The 20,036-nt window shown below is 42.4% G+C and overlaps 1 protein-coding gene across 2 annotated transcripts in view; it reads right to left on the minus strand.

The window, feature by feature from the left end:
- The window catches only part of Veph1 (ventricular zone expressed PH domain containing 1), a 198,172-nt gene that overhangs the window by 27,459 nt on the left and 150,677 nt on the right, over positions 1–20,036 (minus strand). For both annotated transcript variants that reach the window (XM_059264718.1, XM_059264717.1), the window contains one exon: positions 836–953. In XM_059264718.1, the coding sequence (XP_059120701.1) occupies positions 836–953 (118 nt within the window). The remainder of the gene's footprint in view (positions 1–835; positions 954–20,036) is intronic.

The following is a 20,036-nucleotide window of genomic DNA, read 5'->3' on the forward strand; positions in this document are numbered from 1 at the left end:
GATGACAAAATCCCCAAATTGGAAGAGAAGGTGCAGGAAACAAAGCATTTACCTCAATATTGCTGTACCGACTAAATGAACCCAGGCATCTGGCATGCTTAGCGTGGAGCCTTGCTCGTATCCACTGACAATTACTTTTAGTGAGGTTGGTGGACTAGACTCCTTGGGCAGCAGAAAAGGTGAGGAATGGTGAGTGGGTAGCAACTGGTTGCTGCCAATGAGCAGTGCACATGGATCACTCACCAAATATCACCATAAGGAATAACCACAAGACAATGTGGACTGGGTGCTCAGTCCCTCATGGAGTGTGGTCTCAGGTCTTTGAGGCACAGCTGGGCAGAATGTTTTCCCCAACCTTCAGGGTCATTTGGGTGAAATAAAGATACTTTCAGAGTAAAACATTTCTCTCTTCCTTCATTCGTTCATTCCTCCCTCCCTCCTCTTCTTCCTCCCTCTCTCCCTCCCTCCCTCCCTCCCTCCCTTCCTCCTTCCTCTCTCCCTCCTTAAAATAAATACTGGAGATTGTACTTGCTTTGCAAGTGCTCTACCACAAAGCCATCCCAACCTTGCTCTCTTGATAACCACAAACAGGTCAAAGACTCCCCTCTCTCCTTTCTGATTATGTATCCCTTCTTTCTGGCATCTTGCCTTTTTTGCACAACCACTCCAGTGAGAAGCCTTTCCCAGTGTGAGGCAGTGATCAGACACTATTCTGTAAATTAGCACAATGGGGAGCATTTACCAAGCAGAAGGCCAACTAGAGCCCCCGGGCTCACAGACCCCTGCCCATCCGAAGGTGCACAACTGGTTCTTTGTAACAAGGGGGGCCACTCACCAGTTGCCTTTTCAGGGTTGTTGCACATGAAGCATTGCCATGCCCCTGCTGTTTCACTGAAGCCAAACACGTCAAAGAACCTCACTTCTTCCAGATGGAGCTGAACCTGCTCCAGATCCTGTTTCAGGAACACAAAGCACAAAGAAATGAGCACGCCTGCTGGCTGTGGAGCGCCTGACACCAGAAGAAGGGGATGTGGAGCTGGAAGGGCCAGTGCTCAGCAGCAGTGCTGGGACCAAGAGAGCACCCAGAGGGGCCTCTCTTGGCCAGCCTTGGAAAACGGCACTTAGCTCAGATTCTTTGATGGGATGGCTCTTCACTGTGGAGTGAGGGAACACAGCCTCAGGCCCAAGGCTTGGGGTGCAGGGAGAGACACCAGAATCTGAAGTGGCTCAGAATTTTCCTGCATTTGAAGCACCTCTAAAATTTCTATAAAGAAAGGACATCTGAGTGGCACTGTGGTTGAAGGAAATGCTGCTGGAGAAATGGCTCTATCTGTCTGTCTGTCTATCATTTGTTTTGTTTTTTGACAGTGTTACTCTGTGGAACTCACTCTGTAGACCAGGCTGGACTCAAACTCACAGAGATCCACCTGCCTCTGCCTGGGAAGGGCTGGGATTAAAGGTGTGTGCCACCACCGCCCGGCTGAATACCTTTATATTTAAGTTGCATATAAAATCGAGAACTAAATATTCATACCCCAAATATCATTTTCATAAGGTTGGCTTTTTAGAGAGAGATGGAAAATACAGAGATGGGCTCATTTGTCCTCATTTCCACTACTATTTACCCTTGTGATTTCTCTTCGATCCATACGCAGATATTCTCTCCTATTCCACAGTATAGTGCTGTTGGTTTTAGTGGAAAATCATCTTTGAAATTGTTTCTCAGTAAATTAATCATTTCTTTAGTAGATGAGTAGAATTTGACACACTAAGATGGCTCATTTTCAGATGGCCTGTGGTACCCTGACCTTGTACTCTTCTTCAGGAGGCAGAGCAGAAAGACGGTCCCTTGGACTGTAAGTAGATAGTAGGCCACTAGCCTAACGAAATGACATTTCTCTACTGTCCTCCAGGGGCTTTCTGGTTATGTAAATAACCTGTATCTTGTGTTATGAGCCAGCAGGACTGCACTCTGGAGAGCTTGATCCTCCTAAGAAGGACTTGTGTTCTTGCTTGCCTAGCTTGCATGCACGCCTTCAGCGTACTTTGTGAGTGCTGGTGTACTGTGACTTCACTTTCTTTCACCTTTTCTACTTGTCGTAGTAACTCTCAGTATTCGGAAAGGCTAAGTGTTGCTTGTGGTGTTTGCGTGGCTTCAGATGGATCTGAGTAGAGAACGGGCAATGGGTTACACAGATCCCACCCCAGAGCTCCTGCTTCTTCATTTGTAGACACAGATGAGAAGCGTACTAGACTCTGAGCCATTTGAGACCGGAACTCAATCTGCTTTGATAACAGCCGCATCCCGAGCATCAAGTGTAGCCCTGGGAATGGAGAGGCATCACTGGTTTATAGGCCCAGTACAAATCCCATTTGCCAAAGAACTACATGAAAGGCGTAACAGCAATTTAAAAATTCTTTTTAGAGAACATTCATGTTCACCAGAAGATAAACACAGTGAGGACAGGGATCTTGTTTGTTGAATTGGATGTTTGAAACCTCAGCTTCTGAAAGTGCTTGTCACACAAACAAGAATTAAACAAACCCTTCTAATGAAAACCACAGACCAGGCCTTTCAGCGTCTTTATTAACAAAACTGTGTGTTACAATCCGGGATTAGACATTTTGGAGATTTAATATGCTGAATACAGTATTTTGAATTCCTAACATTAGAGGCATTTCAAAAGACTCTGTGTATGTGTGTGTGTGTGTGTGTGTGTGTGTGTGTGTGTGTGTGTGCGCGCGCGCGCGCGCGCGCACTCATGAATGAATGTTGTCCTAACAAAATGATTTAGAATGTGTTTATTGGAAAAAAGAGACTTTTTTTTTCTTAAAGAATGTTCCCCAAGATAAAGACCAAAGAAGCACCTGGGAGCTTGTATGTTTCAAAGGATAAAATCCATATTAAAATTTATGGGAAGAAAGCAGATGTTCATAAATATCTGGTTCAAAACTGCAAGGTCTCTGAAGTCTGCCCTTGGCCATCGGCATGCAGATCAGTCTTTGTTTCTCACACAAATAGAGATCAATTCTTCATTCCCCGCAAACACTACAAGCAAACAAAGTACTTAAATAATACGTAGAGCTTCCTTTATTTTTCCTGTTCTGAGACCAGGAATGTCCCAGGTTGTTGCCTATAATCCACACTTGCCTTGGCAAAAAGTTATTCAAGAAGTTTAAGACAGATGGTGGGCCATATCCCAGAGCTCAAGTCCTGAAGCCAAGAGCAGGTTTAGTCCTTCGGAGGACTGAGGTGTTATGCAAAGGGATCCGAGTGAGGAAGATGGACGGTAGTTACAGGAACTATTGCACTTGGCAGTGACAGCCAACTTTAAATAGATTTCAAATATCTGTGGAAAATCAAAGTAAGTCACAAAACAAGCAAGTGTGGACTGCCAGTGACATGTTTCGGAATTCGTACATCTTAAATGTGCTTGGGGCCATTTTTTTTAACTTATCTTTACCCTTCTGAGTCCTCAATTTTGCCCCAGAACTGATATACGGCCACATCTCCTTCCTTTCCTCCTTACCTCCTCTTTAAAACAAGACAACTTGTTTCAAAAATTAGCTTAGAAAATTACAAACTTCCTTTTAGATGTCTGGACTACAGAAGAATGATAAAATAGTTCATATCTGATTCTCCATCTCTCTCTTGGTATTTCAGTTCGGATGGGATTGTGGCAGATGGGCCTTCAGATGTCCTACCAACAATGTTCATTTCTCAATGTTCAGCTGCTTGGATGATCCTTTACCCTTGAGTATTGGAGGCTCCTGTGTCTTTTTAGAAAATGGCAGAGATGACAGAATATCAATTTCATAACACACACACACACACACACACACACACACCTTGCACACATAAGATCCATCTTGCTAGCATACACCTACAAAGGAAGGCTCTCCTACTGGCCTTGGAGAAACAAGAAACTTGAGGAAACTCTGAGTAGCTTCCAGTAGCTAGCAAGAGATCAAGAACTGTGCTTATCCAACAACAAATAAATGTTTTTTGCCAACACCCTGGTCTTTTGGCTATTCTCAAAAAGAAGGATGGTCCTATTCAGAAGAGTCAGTCTCCTAGGTACCCTTCAAATCAGGTCTCAGTAAAACCTGAGCTACAATGAGCTCACATTGTTTATGTGGACTTAGGAAAGAGTTACATAATAATACCAGTAAACATGTTCTGAGAAGGGTTTCTCTAGCAAGCGTTACTTAATTTAAAAAGTTAAAAAGTCACCCGAGGGAAAATGGTCTTGTAAACACAGTTGTTTAAATAAGTTTGTCTCCAACTTTAGAAAAAAGTAATTAATGAAATTAAGAATCTGGAAAACCATAAAGAAGTCTCTTGTAAATCTACTTAGGGAAAAATAAACAAGGTAGCATCCAGAGATGAGCAGACAGTTACAACATTATTTCATTATATTCTATAAAACTCTGTGTGTGTGTGTGTGTGTGTGTGTGTGTGTGAGAGAGAGAGAGAGAGAGAGAGAGAGACAGAGAGACAGAGAGACAGAGAGACAGAGAGACAGAGAGACAGAGAGAACAGGTAGCTTAGCTGGCAAAGACACTTGAGTAATGGGGCTTTCCACCAAGCTTGATGACCTGAGTTCAGTTCCTGGAATCCGTGGTGGAAAGAGAGAACCAATCCCTCAAATTGTCCCCCGCCTCCTGCATGTGTACATGGCATCTATGCCATGCCATCCTCTAAGCATATAAATAAATGTGATACTTGTTTTTAAAGTGTGACATGGACTCTGGAGCTCATGCCGTGGCCGATGTACTGAGAAGGTCTGGGCAGAGTTTTCTAGAAATCAGTCAGAGCATACATCTGGAAGAGCTTTGTCTTCTGGCACATTTAAATTCTGTTCTAAAGTTCTCCGCGCACAGAAAGGAAACATGGACTTGCCTCGTGTGCTGTGAGTGCTTCTGGTTAACAGGACTTCTAGCTTGAAAGCTCAAGTTCTTATAAGAAATAGAAATGAAAAAATTCAAGAAGTCTCTAATGTTCTTGCACATTAGACTCCATGCCTTAATAGTAATTTCTAGAGTGCACATCCTAACTATAAGCAGTCCCAGGTATGAAATGAATTTATTGAGGGAGTATAATCAATAATTCATCTGTCATTGAACAGGCATGATGTAAGAAACACTTACGCTGAATGCATGAATTAGCATGAGACTTTAAAGAATGTCCACCCTCTAACTTAATCTTCTTATTCTTTCAGCTATTGAAAAATACTGCTGTTGAATTCAGTTAATAAAGCACAGAGTCAGAGCAGCTGGTGTGTCAGGGACTATGGATAAAGGAATGAAGGTGGCATAGTTCTGCTGTCCCAGGAAGTAGGACGGGACACTGGAAGATGCCTTCCGCTTGTGTGTGGTGAGCAGCTTACTATATGACCTTTGACCCTGAATTGAACAAAATTCTTCACAGACAGACGGACTTTGGTGCTCTTTTGTCACTTTTAGAAAAACGACAAATAGTATTTTGCCCATAGTATAGTTCAATGAATTGTTATTTTACTAATTGAGGTACATAGATCTTATTCTTAATTTATACCAAGGATAACATTTGGGTTTTCTATTTGCATGTTTATTCAAGTATGCTCATTGAAGATGTGCAGAATAATTCTTTTCCTGTTTTTCAAGAAATGGGTCTTGCTATGTTACTCAGGCTGGCCTCAAACTCATGTTCTAGAAATTCTGCCTCCTTGGCTGGGACATCAGGTGCAAGCTACCGTGTTCATCTAGAGAACATCTTTCTGAATCTCTAATCTGGGAGGTGAGGATATAGCTCAATGGTAGAGTACTTGCCTACCAGGTGCAATGCCTTGAGCTTATTCCCAACAATGCAAATACAATACAAACAACACAATACAACACAACACAACACAACACAATACAACACAACATACCCACATCTCTATGAATATTATAGGAATTTGTTTTATTTAACAAGTATTTAGAATAAAATCACTAAGTGAAGCTGTGTAGGAGTCTGAATTCGCCAGTGTGGCATGCTGGTTATTTCTAAGATAGTCAGCTTCCCCAAATCATTAGTTCTCAGCTGGATTCAACATTAGGAATCTTGGGAGAGCTGCTATAAGCATTATATGTAGCTCTCATCTGTGAGAGCCTGACATAAGTCTGTGGTCAGGTCTGAGAACACGTGCTTTTCAACAGCTTTCCAAGTTATTCTGATGTTCACTGCCTGGAAAATTCTACACCTTTGGGAACAGATGTGGAGATGGCTGACCTGTGTCTATTAACTGGTATTTGAGGAATTTGCCAATTTCCTGGTACATCTGCTCATACTTTCCCACAGTATTTGGTTTCATGTGACAAAGTATGTAGTCTATTCCCAAAAGCACAATTTTCATATTTAAAAATCAGAACACATCATTATTTTAAATTGTTCAACATGGAAGGAAGAGATGAGCTGTGCAAATCACCAGGCCTAGTTTAGACTTTGGTAAAATGTTCTAGTGCTTGGGGAGGGCGGTGAGCACCAGGTAGGAGACAGCCACTTAGCAGTGGCAGCATGGAGCCAGTCTGGACATGTAGGATTCGGCGTCTTAATCTTCAACATGGACGCCACATGTGAGATAGTTTCCACTGGCTCTCATTTTTGTAGCCTAAACTAATAAGGGAAATCTAGGAATACGTAACCAATGAGGTCCTCATGTCAGGCTTCCCACTGTCAGTAGAGACCCCAGACTAGACTCGAGTCCTTTGTATCCTTCAGGATTCTGAATCTGGCAGTTCAGGAAGGGCAGTTGTGACTCTGGTTGTGGCACCAAGTGACTGGATGAGAACTCCCATATTTGGTTCACGGTAGACAGAGTTCTGGAGAACACCTTTATGTAAGAACTAACAGAGGTGGTAACATGACTTAGTTCATAAGACAAATCTTCACATTTACCTACACATAAGGCAAAAAAGAACGTGCCTAGAGGATGGAGGCTGATGACGTAAGAGTTTAAGCCAAAAGGTTTACGAAAAGGTCATAGAAGAGTATGGGGCCAAGAAGAAAATGATGGTAGCCATTTGGGTCATGCAACACAAGCTTCATCAATATTTGATAAACACATTTTTTTCTCATATGTCCCAAGCTGGCCTTGAACTTGTTATGTAACTAAGGAGCATCTGGAACCTCTGATTTTCTTGCCCATATCTTCTAGGTGCTAGGATCACAGATGTGTACCACTATGTCCAGGTTTTATATGGTGCTGCAAGTGGAACCCAGAACTTTGTGCATGTTAGGCAAGTACTCTGCCAATGTAGACACATCCCCAGCCCCATGCATCACTTCTTTATAAACCAAAATTATTTTAAATTTTATATCATTAAAATCAGCAATATATTTTATCGGTATGAAAACAAGGGCAATAGGTTACCATTGTGCAAAACACCAAGAAAGCTTTGACATTGTTATTGTGGTGTCAGCAGTAAAATATTAGATTTTTAGAAATGATAGCCAGCATTTTGTGTTCTCTTTTTGTGTTGAAAAACAAAGAATTTCCATTCTTTTCTTCTAATTGATGACTATCACCAGTATTTACCAGGTATGCTTTGAGTATCTACAGTGTGGCACAAGACTGGTCTCTTTGCAGGGACCTGCTTTCCCCTCCTTTGGTAAGAAGATGAAGGAACCACATTACTCATTCATGGGTGTTACTCTGCTGGAGGCAAGGTTCTTCTCTTATTCCCTTTTGTCCCTGATACCACCCTTTCCCTCAGACTGGTCCCCACTTTCTACTGATACAGATACTTCTTACCTTATGATACGGGTATAAATAAACTCACCACAATTAAAATGCTGTAAGTTCAAATGCATTTAATATATCTACTCTACCATCCCAGTTAGGTTTCTGTTGCTGTGGTAAACATTTTGACCAATGGGGACTCAAGGAGGGAAGGGTTTATTTAGCTTATGCTTTTAGACAACAGTCCATCACAAGGGAAGTCAGGGCAGGAACCTGAAGGCAAGAACTGAAGTAGAAACCATGAAGGAACACTGGCTTGTTCCCCGTGGCTCATGCTAAGCAGGATTTCTTGCAGAACCACTCCTCAGAGGTGGCACCACACATGGTGGACTAAGGCTTTCCCACGTCAGTCAACAATCAAGACAATTTCTCACGACATGTGTCACAGGCCAATACAGCCTGGGCAACCCCTCAACTGAGACTCCCTCTTCCCAGGTGACCCTTGTTTGTGTCAAGTTGATAAAAAAAACAAACAAACAAAAAAAAACAAAAAAAAAAAAACTAACCAGGACTCCTGCTGAACATCATAGTTTAGTGCTGTGAAATTTTCCATCCTCTAGACATGGCACAGTCATTACCAACTTGATATCAAACACATGTGATTACTTGCACGAAGCCTTCGTCTGAGATTTTAGCCACTCAGTCACTCACTCTGGTGGCCTTCTTCAGTCCCCAACTGCATATGATCCTGCCCCAGCTATGAGTCTCAGGAGGTACTAAAGTATAGAGAGATGGAAGAGTAACTGAAGGAGGACTCTATAAAGTTTTATGGAGGTCACAGCCTGAGTAATGGGTAGGACTTTATGGAGGTCACTATCTGTGAGATGGGTAGGACTTTATGGAGGTCACAGCCTGTGAGATGGGTAGAATTTTATGGAGGTCACTGTCTGTGCAATGGGTAGGACTTCATGGAGGTCACAGCCTGTGTGATGGGTAGGACTTTATGGAGGTCACCACCTATGCGATGGGTAGGATTTTTTGGTCATGCAGCTGATTTGTGCTCACACATGCTCCTATAAATAAGCTTAGGCCCACATTCTTGTATATAAACCCAATATACTCACTGGTTCCACTTGTTATACTTGGATGGATTTTTTCTTTAGTCTGTTGGTGTCATACTTGGGGTGTGTAGATGTTTGTTTGCCTCTCCTCAGGGAAGTGCACAGATGGCTGCTGTTTACCCTGATGGTCTCCTGGCTGACTGTTGGTTGCTGAGCAGCTCAAGAGAGTGTCTTGCCATAGATCACCCAAAATTCAAAATTGGAATTATAATTTCTCTTCAAGGCATATGGCTTTTATGATGCTAAGCAAGGCAGGCATGAACTCTTAATGAACACATCTTTAAGATATTCCTTTTTTTTTTCTGCTACACATTTGGAAGAAAACTCAGCACGCTCAGAGGCATTCCTGTCCTCCATCTTTCTGACACAGTTGAGCATGCTCAAAGTGTTCCTGACTAGCTTTTTGAGCTTTGAACATGTGTGCATGACCTTAAGCTAAGCATGCTTAAAAATGTGTTTGCCACCCATCCTTTTTTAACTGTGCCCTTAAACTGAGCATGCTCAGAAATGTGCACACCCCTAATGTGCTTTCCAAAGAATATGTGTGAGCTCTGCATTTGGTTAAACTTTCATGTCACCAAAAGTTTGAGAGATTTTAAGTCTAGCCATTGTGAAACGAGATTCATTTATACAAATATTTACCCTTTGATTTGTATCTTGGGACCAATACCTGTTCTTGAAAAACATGTGTCAATGTTTAGTGGTGTTTTCAGTTTTACAAATGGTATTATACTGTGGACTTCACTCGGTGTGTTTCACTCACGATCTCTCCATGAGGGCTGGGGACAGGGCTGGGTGGGTAAAGTGCTGGCTACACGGGTATGAGGACCTGAGTTCGGATCCTCTGAACTCAGACAAAAGCCAACCAAATGCTGTATGGCTGTTAACCTGGTGTTGAAGGGTTGGGACAGAGACAAGTAGATCTAAGATGGTCTCTGGCAAACCTTTCTAGCTGAAATAGTAAGATCCAGGATCAGTGAGACACCCTGTCTCCAAACAACAACAACAACAACAATAATAATATGGAGGGTTATGGAGGAAGACACTTGATAGTGGCTTGCCCTTATGTGTAAGCATGGGTGAATGTACCCTCTACATGCACAAACATGTATGTACACACACAGCTCTCCTCATAGTGCTGTGCCCACCAACCATATTTCTAACCATTCCCTTGGTAATGGGTACCAAGGGCTACATAACCTTTGTACTCACATGAAACATGAAACATAATATCCTCACCTGTCTTTTTGTGGTATGAGAAGGGATGGTTAGGGGACAGTCTCTTCAGAATCGAATTCCTGGGTCATAAGGTGTTCATGTTAAACTGTTGAGAAGATTCGTGTGTGTGTGTGTGTGTGTGTGTGTGTGTGTGTGTGTGTGTGTGTGTGTGTATGTTTTGTGTGTATGTTTCTACAGAGTTAGGGCTTTCTGAGAAATTTTTAGTCAATGGTAGGACCTAACTTTATGGCTGACTAGAAAGTGAGATACCATCTAGGGAGATTTATTTTCTTCGAAGTGTTTATGATTCAGTGTGGGGATGAGACCAAAGATCATGGAGAAATCCATGTCTATTTGGGTGTCCAGTGGAGAATTTGGTCTCATCTTTCCCCTGGAGAGTATTCCAACGGGCAAAAGTAGAAATACAGGCCTCTTCCCAAGGAGCATAGATTCTTTCTTCCCTCCTTTCCGAAGGTGAGAAGGAGGCTGCTGGCCTTCCCCTACATGAATGACCAGATTCGTCGTTTCGGGGTTCTTTGCCCGTAGTGCAGACCCAATAACGTGTTAGGTGACATCTGGTTCTCATTGTGTTGCCTCAGTGCTAACAACAGAAGCCAAAGGGAACTGGCAAGGCTATTTGCTTTCAGAAAATAATAATCTGCTCAACCCCAGAAACTTGGTTTCATGAGATATTAAACATTTTGCATCATGCATATCTTTAATGTCACTGGGTTCTGCCAAAGTGCTTTCCAGAACGACCGTCATGTTCACATTTCCACCAGCTGAACACCAGGGGTTCTTTTCCACTTCACATTGGAAAATCTTTCTAGGCTCAGAGTTCTCTGGAAATTAGAATGTAAGTTTCTTCTTGTGTCTGAATAGGCTTTTGTGGACCGTCAATGCATGGGGTTTGATTGTGTTGGGTGTTTGCAACAGTCTGTGATGACTTCTTAAGTGGTTGCTTCTTAAGAAGCAGTCATACTTCTCTAGAGAACAGTTTGTTCTCCCTTGTGACTGCCTCTTGATGGTGAGAAGTGTTCCGGGTTCTGGGAACCAGAGCAACCATTTTTTAGGTGTCAATCATTTTAATATGCCGATGCATGTCAACGTTTGAGCAACATCTAGCTTTAAGAATTATTTTGTCACTCTATTAACTGCTTGAAGTGGTAAAAAGGAGATGAAACTGATTCTAGTGGGTGGGAGAGATGGGCCAGCAGTAAAGAGCACTTGCTGCTCTTCCAGAGGACCAGAGTCTGGCTTCCTGTGCTACTAGCATTTGTCATTCTCTTCCGGCCTCCACGGACACCTGCACACATGTGGCATGCTTTCATAAACACACACACACACACACACACACACACACACACACGAGAGAGAGAGAGAGAGAGAGAGAGAGAGAGAGAGAGAGAGAGAGAACTTAAAAATAAAATAGAGCCCCACTTGATTTCAGTGTTGATAGCACCCCTACAAACGTGGGGAGAACCTTCCAGGCTTTCTGCAAGACACATGTCAAACACAACCCCACAAGTGGCACAGTACATGAAGGGCAAGGATTCTCTGCGTGTCCAACGAAAGCCATGTCATGACGAAGCAGAGTGGCTGTGGTGGGCAAGCTGAGTCTATTTCCACAGAAAGAGGAAAACCACAGAGAGGCACGTGCAGAGACTTGTGTGTGTTGAGCTCAAGTGCAGGTCGGAGAGACACTGGCTATCCTGAGGCAGGAACATTCTGAACTGGGAGGCGAAAAGAAGAGAAAGAACCATGTTTTTCTTAGACAGAAGGCATTGCATCCATGCTGCTGGAATTTTAAATGTCTGCATTTAGTCACTCAAGAAATAAAGCTCAGCGTTAAGCATAGGTGAAGTAACAGTGATTGAGGTGGATATCATCAGTGGGATAGCTACTCTGTGTGTGAGAAATGGATACAGTGAACTGTGGTCTATTTGCACAATGGGAGTGCATGTGGATGCTAAAATGAGGTGACCTACATTCATAAGCATACTTGAAACTTTACTATTATTATTATTACTACTATTATGTGCGCACGATGCATGTGTGTATTTATCGAATGACACAGGGGTTACATCACATAGGGCTTTTTGGGGGATGCACACCAAGTGTTACAGTATAGAGGACAGACTTGGAGCAAGAGGATCAGAGTTCACGCTCCTGCTATTCACTAGCATTCTGGAGGAAACATCCTCACTTCCTCTAGGCTTCCAATATGCCACTCCAATTGCAAAATACCGCGAACCCCCGAACTTCAGGGAGGAGCTGCTATAGCCGTCATGGGTAATTACACTACTTCAAAAACTGTACAGAAATAACAAAAGTAGTGAAAATGACATTTGAAAATGAAGCTAAGCCTCTTTTCACATATATGAAATATAATGCTTTGGATCTTTGAGCTAAGTATATGTAAATTTTTCCGAAATAAATGACTTGTATCAGAAACATTGATGTTATGTGCCCGAGAAACATATTTAATTTTCTAAAAGCAAGACATACTTATCTGCCTGTTTTTGTTAGTTGGTTGTCAAATCTGGGAACAGTGGATGTAATGGGATGCCAACATAGAAGGATGTGAGGCAACATGAATGTTTCAGGGGGCCGTAATGACATGTACATGCTTGATGGGGCCGTAATGAGGCAGACAAAACAGAAACGCACACCGAGAGACACATCGGTAATGATGTCATGAGATGCATAAATGGATGAGTGTAATGATAAAGGCACGGGGCTTGATGTGATTTGTAAACGGGAGCTTTAAATGGGGAGGGTGGGGGTGGCAGCGCATGATGAGAAGCGGAGGGAGAGAATGCGGTGCTGTGTGTGAATGGAGGAGCTAATCACATGCATACGAGAAGGTAATGAGATAAAAATGGGAAGGGATAATGAAGTTCACAGATGGAGGGGTGTAATGAGCTGTGCGGAAAGGGAGGGATGACAACAAGCATAAAAGGAAGAGTTTAATACCAAGAAGAAAGAAGTGGGCACAGAGAGATGCGGGGACTGAGAGGGGGTGCAGAGGAAAGGGACGCCGCTGACGGGATGGAGATAACAAGATGAGCCAATTAGCACTCTAATGAGGTACCGACATGAAAGGGTGCAGTGGGGTGTGTCCATTTAGGGGATAATTAGACACCCACATAGGATGGCAGTGAAGGACTCGGGCTCTGATGGGACACAGATCTAAGGCAGTGAAAACTGAAGAAAAAAAAAATCCAGAAGAGGCCACAAAGGTATTGAAATCAGAAAGAGACAACAAAGCAGGTGGTTTAAAGACAGCCTTCAAGGTCTGTGATGAGATGGATTTACCACTGCTGTGGCCAGGGCCCCGCTCTGCGCCAGGCACTCTGCTAAGTTATGTTTAAGAGACTCTATGGGCTCCTACGTTCTAAGAAGCCCGTGAGGGAAGGGTTCATTTCTAGATTGGAAAAAAAAAAAAAAAAAAGGAGCTGCAGTTTGGGGAAACCATCTGCCCAGCACATTAACAGATGGGTGGTGGATATGGAAGTCCCATCAGAGGGGTTACTATAGCCTTTGCCTCCATGTTGGTGTTTTGGGAGAGCTCATGGCCTGCAATTATTAGGATCACCTGGTATCTTGGCTGCTTTTCTATCACTGTGGTAAGACATCACGACCTAGGCAACTTATAAAAAGAAAACATTTCATTTGGGGCTCACAGTTGCAGAGGGGTAGAGTCCATGACCATCATGGTAGGCAGCGTGGCCATAGGCAGGCAGGGCACTAGGATGGTAGCTGAGAACTCACATCCTTAACTGAAAGTAGGAGGCAGAGAGCTAACTGGAAATAGCTTGGGCTTTTAAAACCTCAAAGCCCACCCCCAGTGACATACCTCCTTCAACAAAGCCACACCCTTTAATCTTTCTCAAGCATTTCCGCCAACTGGGGACATAGAAGCCTATGGGGTCATCTCATTCAAACCACTACACTGGCAGAGATGCAGTGATACAAGTCCACCCCAGCAAGAGCACCAGTTGCAAAATTTGCAGAAGCTCCAGGAACTAGTAATAGCTGATGTTTTGTTGGTTTGTTTTTTCCTTCTGTTTTTTGGAGACAGAGTCTCCTTTATCTCAGGCTGGTCTCGAACTTCTAATGTTCAAGGATGACCTGGAACTTCTGATCCTCCTGTTGCCATCTCCAGAGTGCTGGGGTTACAGGCGAACATCACTATGCCTGCTACTTTATGTGGTACCGAGGATTGAAGCAGGGTCTCTTGCATGCTAGGCAGGCACTCTACCAATGGAGCTCCTCCAGCTCTAGCCTCAACCTGGCATTTGAAGTAGCTCCCTAAGCATGGGAAGTACTCAGGGAAATCAGCGGTAGTTTGTGTGCTGACCTAATGCTGTCCTCGATTCCAGGGAAGGGGGTAGCTATGTGAGTTCACTACAGTGAGCACTGTTTTCACACGAGTCAACAGATTCTATTGTGGAGGCCCACAAAGGTTTCCTAGTGAGATCTGAACTTGCTTTACCCAACAGAGCTGCATTTGAGGATTGTTTGACCACATGCGTGGCTACCAGGTATTTGGAAGGGTCTGCACTTGGATGTGTGGTATGCTTTGATCTAGCAAGGGGAGGTCTTTTGCCCTGCCCCTTGGCATTCCTTTAAAAAGCCCTTTAGAAGAGACAGAAGGGGCTGGTGGATAAGGATCCAGGCCCATCCGAGGCTAGCCTGTGTTTCTATCTGTCTCTCCCCCTTCTATATTTCTAGCTAAATCTCTTATCCCTCACTCCTCGAGTCCTCTGGGGAAAAAAGGTGGGGGCAGGCTCCCCACAATCTATATGAGGCATCAGGTGATTCCATGGACTGTCATTCAGCATGCAAATTTTTCTTTCTTGAAAACAGGTCCCCTTCCTTTTAGACTGATACTCAATAGAAACAGCATTTTTATATTGAATATAAAAATCAAAATGTACAGAAAATAATTAGATTCTGAAAAGTATTTATTTCCTGAATTCAAATAAAACAGAGATCACTCCATATTCACATAATTGCTCAGGGGGAAGGAGTGATATATTCTTAGAACCACACATTTGCCAATTCACAGGCAACTCAGGAGTCTAACATTAAAAACAAATACCACTGACTGGCTGTTCTCTTTCCTCATGTGTCTGTCATGAAGAGATATAGATTACTCTGAACTTTCAGGGACAAACTAGAATTTATAGTTTGAAGTGAATGTTAAACCTGAATGACATTTAGGGGCACAAGGTCTAAAAAAAATCAAATCCTTTGGGCCTTTCCTCAAAAACTTTTCACGAGTATCTTAGAATTGTTTTCAGAGTATTTTTTAATTTTTTAATTTTTTTTTATTTTTTTTTTTGGTTTTTCGAGACAGGGTTTCTCTGTGTAGCTTTGTGCCTTTCCTGGGACTCACTTGGTAGTCCAGGCTGGCCTCGAACTCACAGAGATCCTCCTGGCTCTGCCTCCCGAGTGCTGGGATTAAAGGCGTGCACCACCACCGCCCGGCCAGAGTATTTTTTTAAATCATAGAATAAGAGACTATAAAAAAACAAGTTTCGTTGCTTTCATGAGACCTTGTTTTATTTTGTGTGTGTGTGTGTGCACAAGTGTGTGTGCATGGGTTTTTTTTTTTTTGGTGTGTGTGTGTGTGTGTGTGTGTGTGTGTGTGTGTGTGTGTGTATTGTTTCTCAGGTGCCATCTACCTTTACTGGAGACAAGATCTCTAACCAGCCCAGAATTTGCCAAGTATGTGAGGCTGGTTGGCCAGGGAGCCTGGAGGATCCATCTGCCTCTGCCTTCCCAATGCTGGGATCATGAGTCTATGCAACCATGCCTAGTTTTTAAAAATATGAGAATTGAACTCAGGTTCAAGCACTTTTCCAATTAGACTATCTTCCCATGACTGCAGTTTAGTTTTTACTGAGACTTAATCAAATTGAGCCATTTCCTTTTATAATGCATCCTGGCACAGATAAATTTTGGGTTATCTGTGAAAATAAAACTCATTTCCAAATAGTGAAACTTTTGTTATGATTAAGAATATATAGCTGTAGTGGGTGTGGGGAATGCAGACATGAATTGGAGGACTTCAATCCCACAGGTTATGAGAGGCATAGAGACATTAAAATGAAGTGATTCTGCAGTATGTTGATAAGGTTATACATGCCAGTAAAGAAGCCAAGGTGGAGGGCAATAAAAGAGCAGGTAAGTAAATGGTAGGGACAGGAGTCAAGCTCTGATGCTATATTTTTAGTCACCACACTATGATGTTGCATAAAAACAGGTTAGTGCTAGTGTTTGCAGGAACTTATATGCTCCCCATGAGAGCAGTGGGGAGATCCCCTCTGCTCTCATAAAGTAGAGAAACCTTATGCTTGCACTGATCACTTTGAAAGCAGCGTACACCTCCATTGGATTAGAACAGACATTGCAGAGGGACTGCATACCTCAGTTCCCCTAGGAATAGAGTTATTTTGCTAAGTGTTTGTGAAAGTAAAAAAAAAAAAAAAATCGCTTGACTGATGCAGAACATCTGGCTGCCTGTGAAGGAATGTTCACAACAGTAGTAAAATCGACATGCTTCATTATCAGTCTGGCTTGAGAAACACGGAGGGAATATGATACGATGATAGACCTGACTATCAGCTAACTGAGAAAACACTTCTATGCTAACTTAAAAATAATTTAAAGCTAATGCACAGGATAAGTAAGGTACGTATGGACAGTGGATAGAGAGAAATGATAGCCTATTTTCTTAGACTAGTGTAAGTAAGGATAATGATTTTCTAAGGGAATCGAGTATTCAAAAACAAGGATGGCAAAACAACAGATCAGTGTTTAACAATTAAAGAAATCTGGTTTTGGATGGTGAATAAACTGTCATTTAGTTAGGTCCGTTGTGGCTACAAAATCATATGTAATCACTTAGCATAACGGGTCATGGGGCCAGAATTGTTTAAATAGGGGCCCTGAAGGACAGCTGTTAAGGAAAAAGAATGAATCCAGCTGAAGGTAGGGATAGTGTTTAGGGAGGCAAGATTCAGAATCTGGTTGGACTTCCAAACCCAGTGGTCCCAAGGCATCCATAACAGGCATACGTGTAGAAATGTCTAAGGGCTGCTTTATTCCTTTCAAGGACCCCTCACCTTCAAACCTCTCTTCCTATGTCAATCATGCCAATTGCAGAGAAATGAGTATTTGGCTATGGTTGTGAAGATTTATTGATGCTATATACACCACGGTAAAGCCTATCCTGTGTTAAGCTACAGTTCTTTTATTATAACTTTGCAGTGTGAGCCTATTCTCAGAGTGTGGTGAGAACACATTATGGTAAGTTAGCTTCATCTGCTCTGCCTCCCCAGAGCCTATCTTTGCTAACCTCGACCAGTTGCGAAAATGCTTCTGTGGTTGCTTCCAAAGTCAATTGCAGAGTATTTGCTGAGTCTGGGAGGAGAAGCAAAGGACTCTTGTGAAGAGAAACATAGCAAAAATCTGCTATCTTTTTAGAAAATAATGGATCCCCACCCTGGATCTGAAGACTGCATATGCATTTCCAAAACTGCTTTGCAGGTAAGAAAATACCTTTTAGTATTTTGAAACTGAAGTTTCAGTAGTTTGAACTTTCTGTTTTTGGCTGTGTCTTTACCCTTGATCATCTCAAAAATACATCTCTCTTAGCTTGAGATGAACTGCACCTCAGCACCCAATGGTCTGATCACAGCTGGACAAACTGTTACCTCAGATCCAAATAGTTGCTCTTCAGTGCCCAGCAGTCCCACTGCATTATTCTGGGATTTTCTTCTGTGGCTGAGGATAGTTTATCACACACATATGCACACATGTGCCTGCACACTCACACACACATTTTCTTCATTCTCTCTTCTAGTTCTGATGAACCAGTCTGCCTCCATGCTTAAAAGCCATCTTATAGTAAAGACAAACTAGGCTCATTCCTGTTTATGATTAAATCTGTTTCTCAAGGATCGGGGTATCCTCCACCTGTTACCTTAACAACAAATGATTCTGTATTGCCTATCCAGGAAACAGCAATCATGTCTTTGTTTCAAATAACCATCTTGTAACCCTACCATTTTTTTTTTTTAAAAAAAGGGTTTTATCAATACCTGCTGTTATGACTACCTTGTTATGACCACCTTGCAAATATGTCTTTGTTTCGGAAGGTCATCATGACTAACTTGTTATGCTTATGTTCTGCTCCTGTAACACTGCTTTGCCTGCCAAATTCTCCATTTGAAAACTCCCTACCCCTGAGCTATAAAAATGTTGTCTTCTTCACATCCAATGCTGATCTCTTGAACCCCAACTTAGGTGGAAGCAGCCCATGTTTATGAATAAAAAAGCTTGCTCTAATTAGTTGCTTGCTTTAATTAATTTGGCCGTGATGATTTGGGTCGGTGGTCTTTCTCCTCCCATCTTTGGGGTCAACAGTTCCTAGTTGCAGCCCTCACTTTGCTTATTCCTTAATCGCTGGATGAGCTCCTTGGCAACTTCTTCACTCACTTATTCACACCCTTCTTTGTGATTCCAAGAACTGGATGTTGTGAAGAATGCGGCAACACACATGCGGTAGACATCTCTAGGTAGGCTGACACCATTTCCTTTGGTTACATACTCAGACACAGGACGGTAGAATCCTCTGGAAAATCTAGCTTTAGTTTCTAAAGGAGCTTTCATATTGCTTTTCCACATGCAGCTGTGCCAATCTGCATTCCCACCAACAGTGTCTAGGAGTTCCGTTTTCTCCATATCCTATCCAGAGTTTGTTAATTTTCATCTTTGAACCCAGGTAAGGAGATATCTCCTTGTAGTTTTTATTTACATTTCCCCGATGGTTAAAGATGTTGAACATTTCCACTTTTTAAATTTTTTCTTATCTCTACATTTTCCTTTTCTGGGCTGGTAGGACAGCTCAGTGGGTAAGGGAACTTCCCACCAAGCCTTATAACCTGAGTTCAATCCTTGGGACTCACACGGTAGAAGAGAAAAACAACATGACCTCCTCATATGCCTCCTGACATATGCTCTCCCCTCCAAAAGAATGTGATACAAATGAAAAAATACTTCAAGTATGTTTCATAATAAAAGAACACTATGTGAAAACACAAACCTGCATGCACACACACTGAAGGTGCGCTCACAATTCTGTTTTTGTTGTGGTTTGTTTGTTTCAAATGGGACATTTGACAAATTTGGAGAACACTCTAATACACCAAAGGTTTCCCTCCTCCCCTCTTCCTCCCCCTCCCTTCTTCTTTGTCCTTCTTTTCCTCCTCCCCACCTCCTCATTGTTTGGGTTTTTCCTTTCAAGGCCTTTGCAAATCATTCTCTTAGTCAGGGAAGCTTACTTGAAATCTGCTCAGTAGATAGTAGTTTGTACATTTTGTCTAAAGGTGAGTTTCTCTTGTGGTCAAAGAAAAGTATTAAGGCATGTTGGCACACACCCATAATCTCAGCACATGGGATATGGAGACAGGAGTCTTAGAAATTCAAGGACAGCCTCAGCTAAATAAGTTCGAAGTTAGCCTGAGCTACATGGGATCCTATCTCAAAGAAAACAAACAACAAAGAAGTATATAAGACTTTAAGTTCTATTGCTTTATATAGGTCAACATTAAAATTTACTTTAAAAAATCTGCTAACATAGGTGAAGTCTATTATAAAATAATTTTATGAAGAGGAAGGAAGATCAATTGATTTATTGAAGAAATGATAGCCTCCATGGAGCATTTAAAAAGTGCTGTTAGTAATTCTATCCATGCATGTGCTGTCCATCCCTTTGAGGGGAGCAGAGCTCTGATTATCAGAGGACCAGACAGCTGGGGGATTGCTGACAGGCCAGAATTTGAGAGAAATGGCATCTTTATTGATGCACATGACCCAGTTCCCAAAGCATGGGGAAATCCCATATGCCATGGAAATGAGGTCTCCAAGACTGTGCCTGTCATGGAAACAAAAATAGTTAAATGACATTTGCTGCTGAAAT

The sequence above is a fragment of the Peromyscus eremicus genome, chromosome 6 (genome assembly GCF_949786415.1).
Source record: "Peromyscus eremicus chromosome 6, PerEre_H2_v1, whole genome shotgun sequence".
NCBI classification, from domain to species: Eukaryota; Metazoa; Chordata; class Mammalia; order Rodentia; family Cricetidae; genus Peromyscus; species Peromyscus eremicus.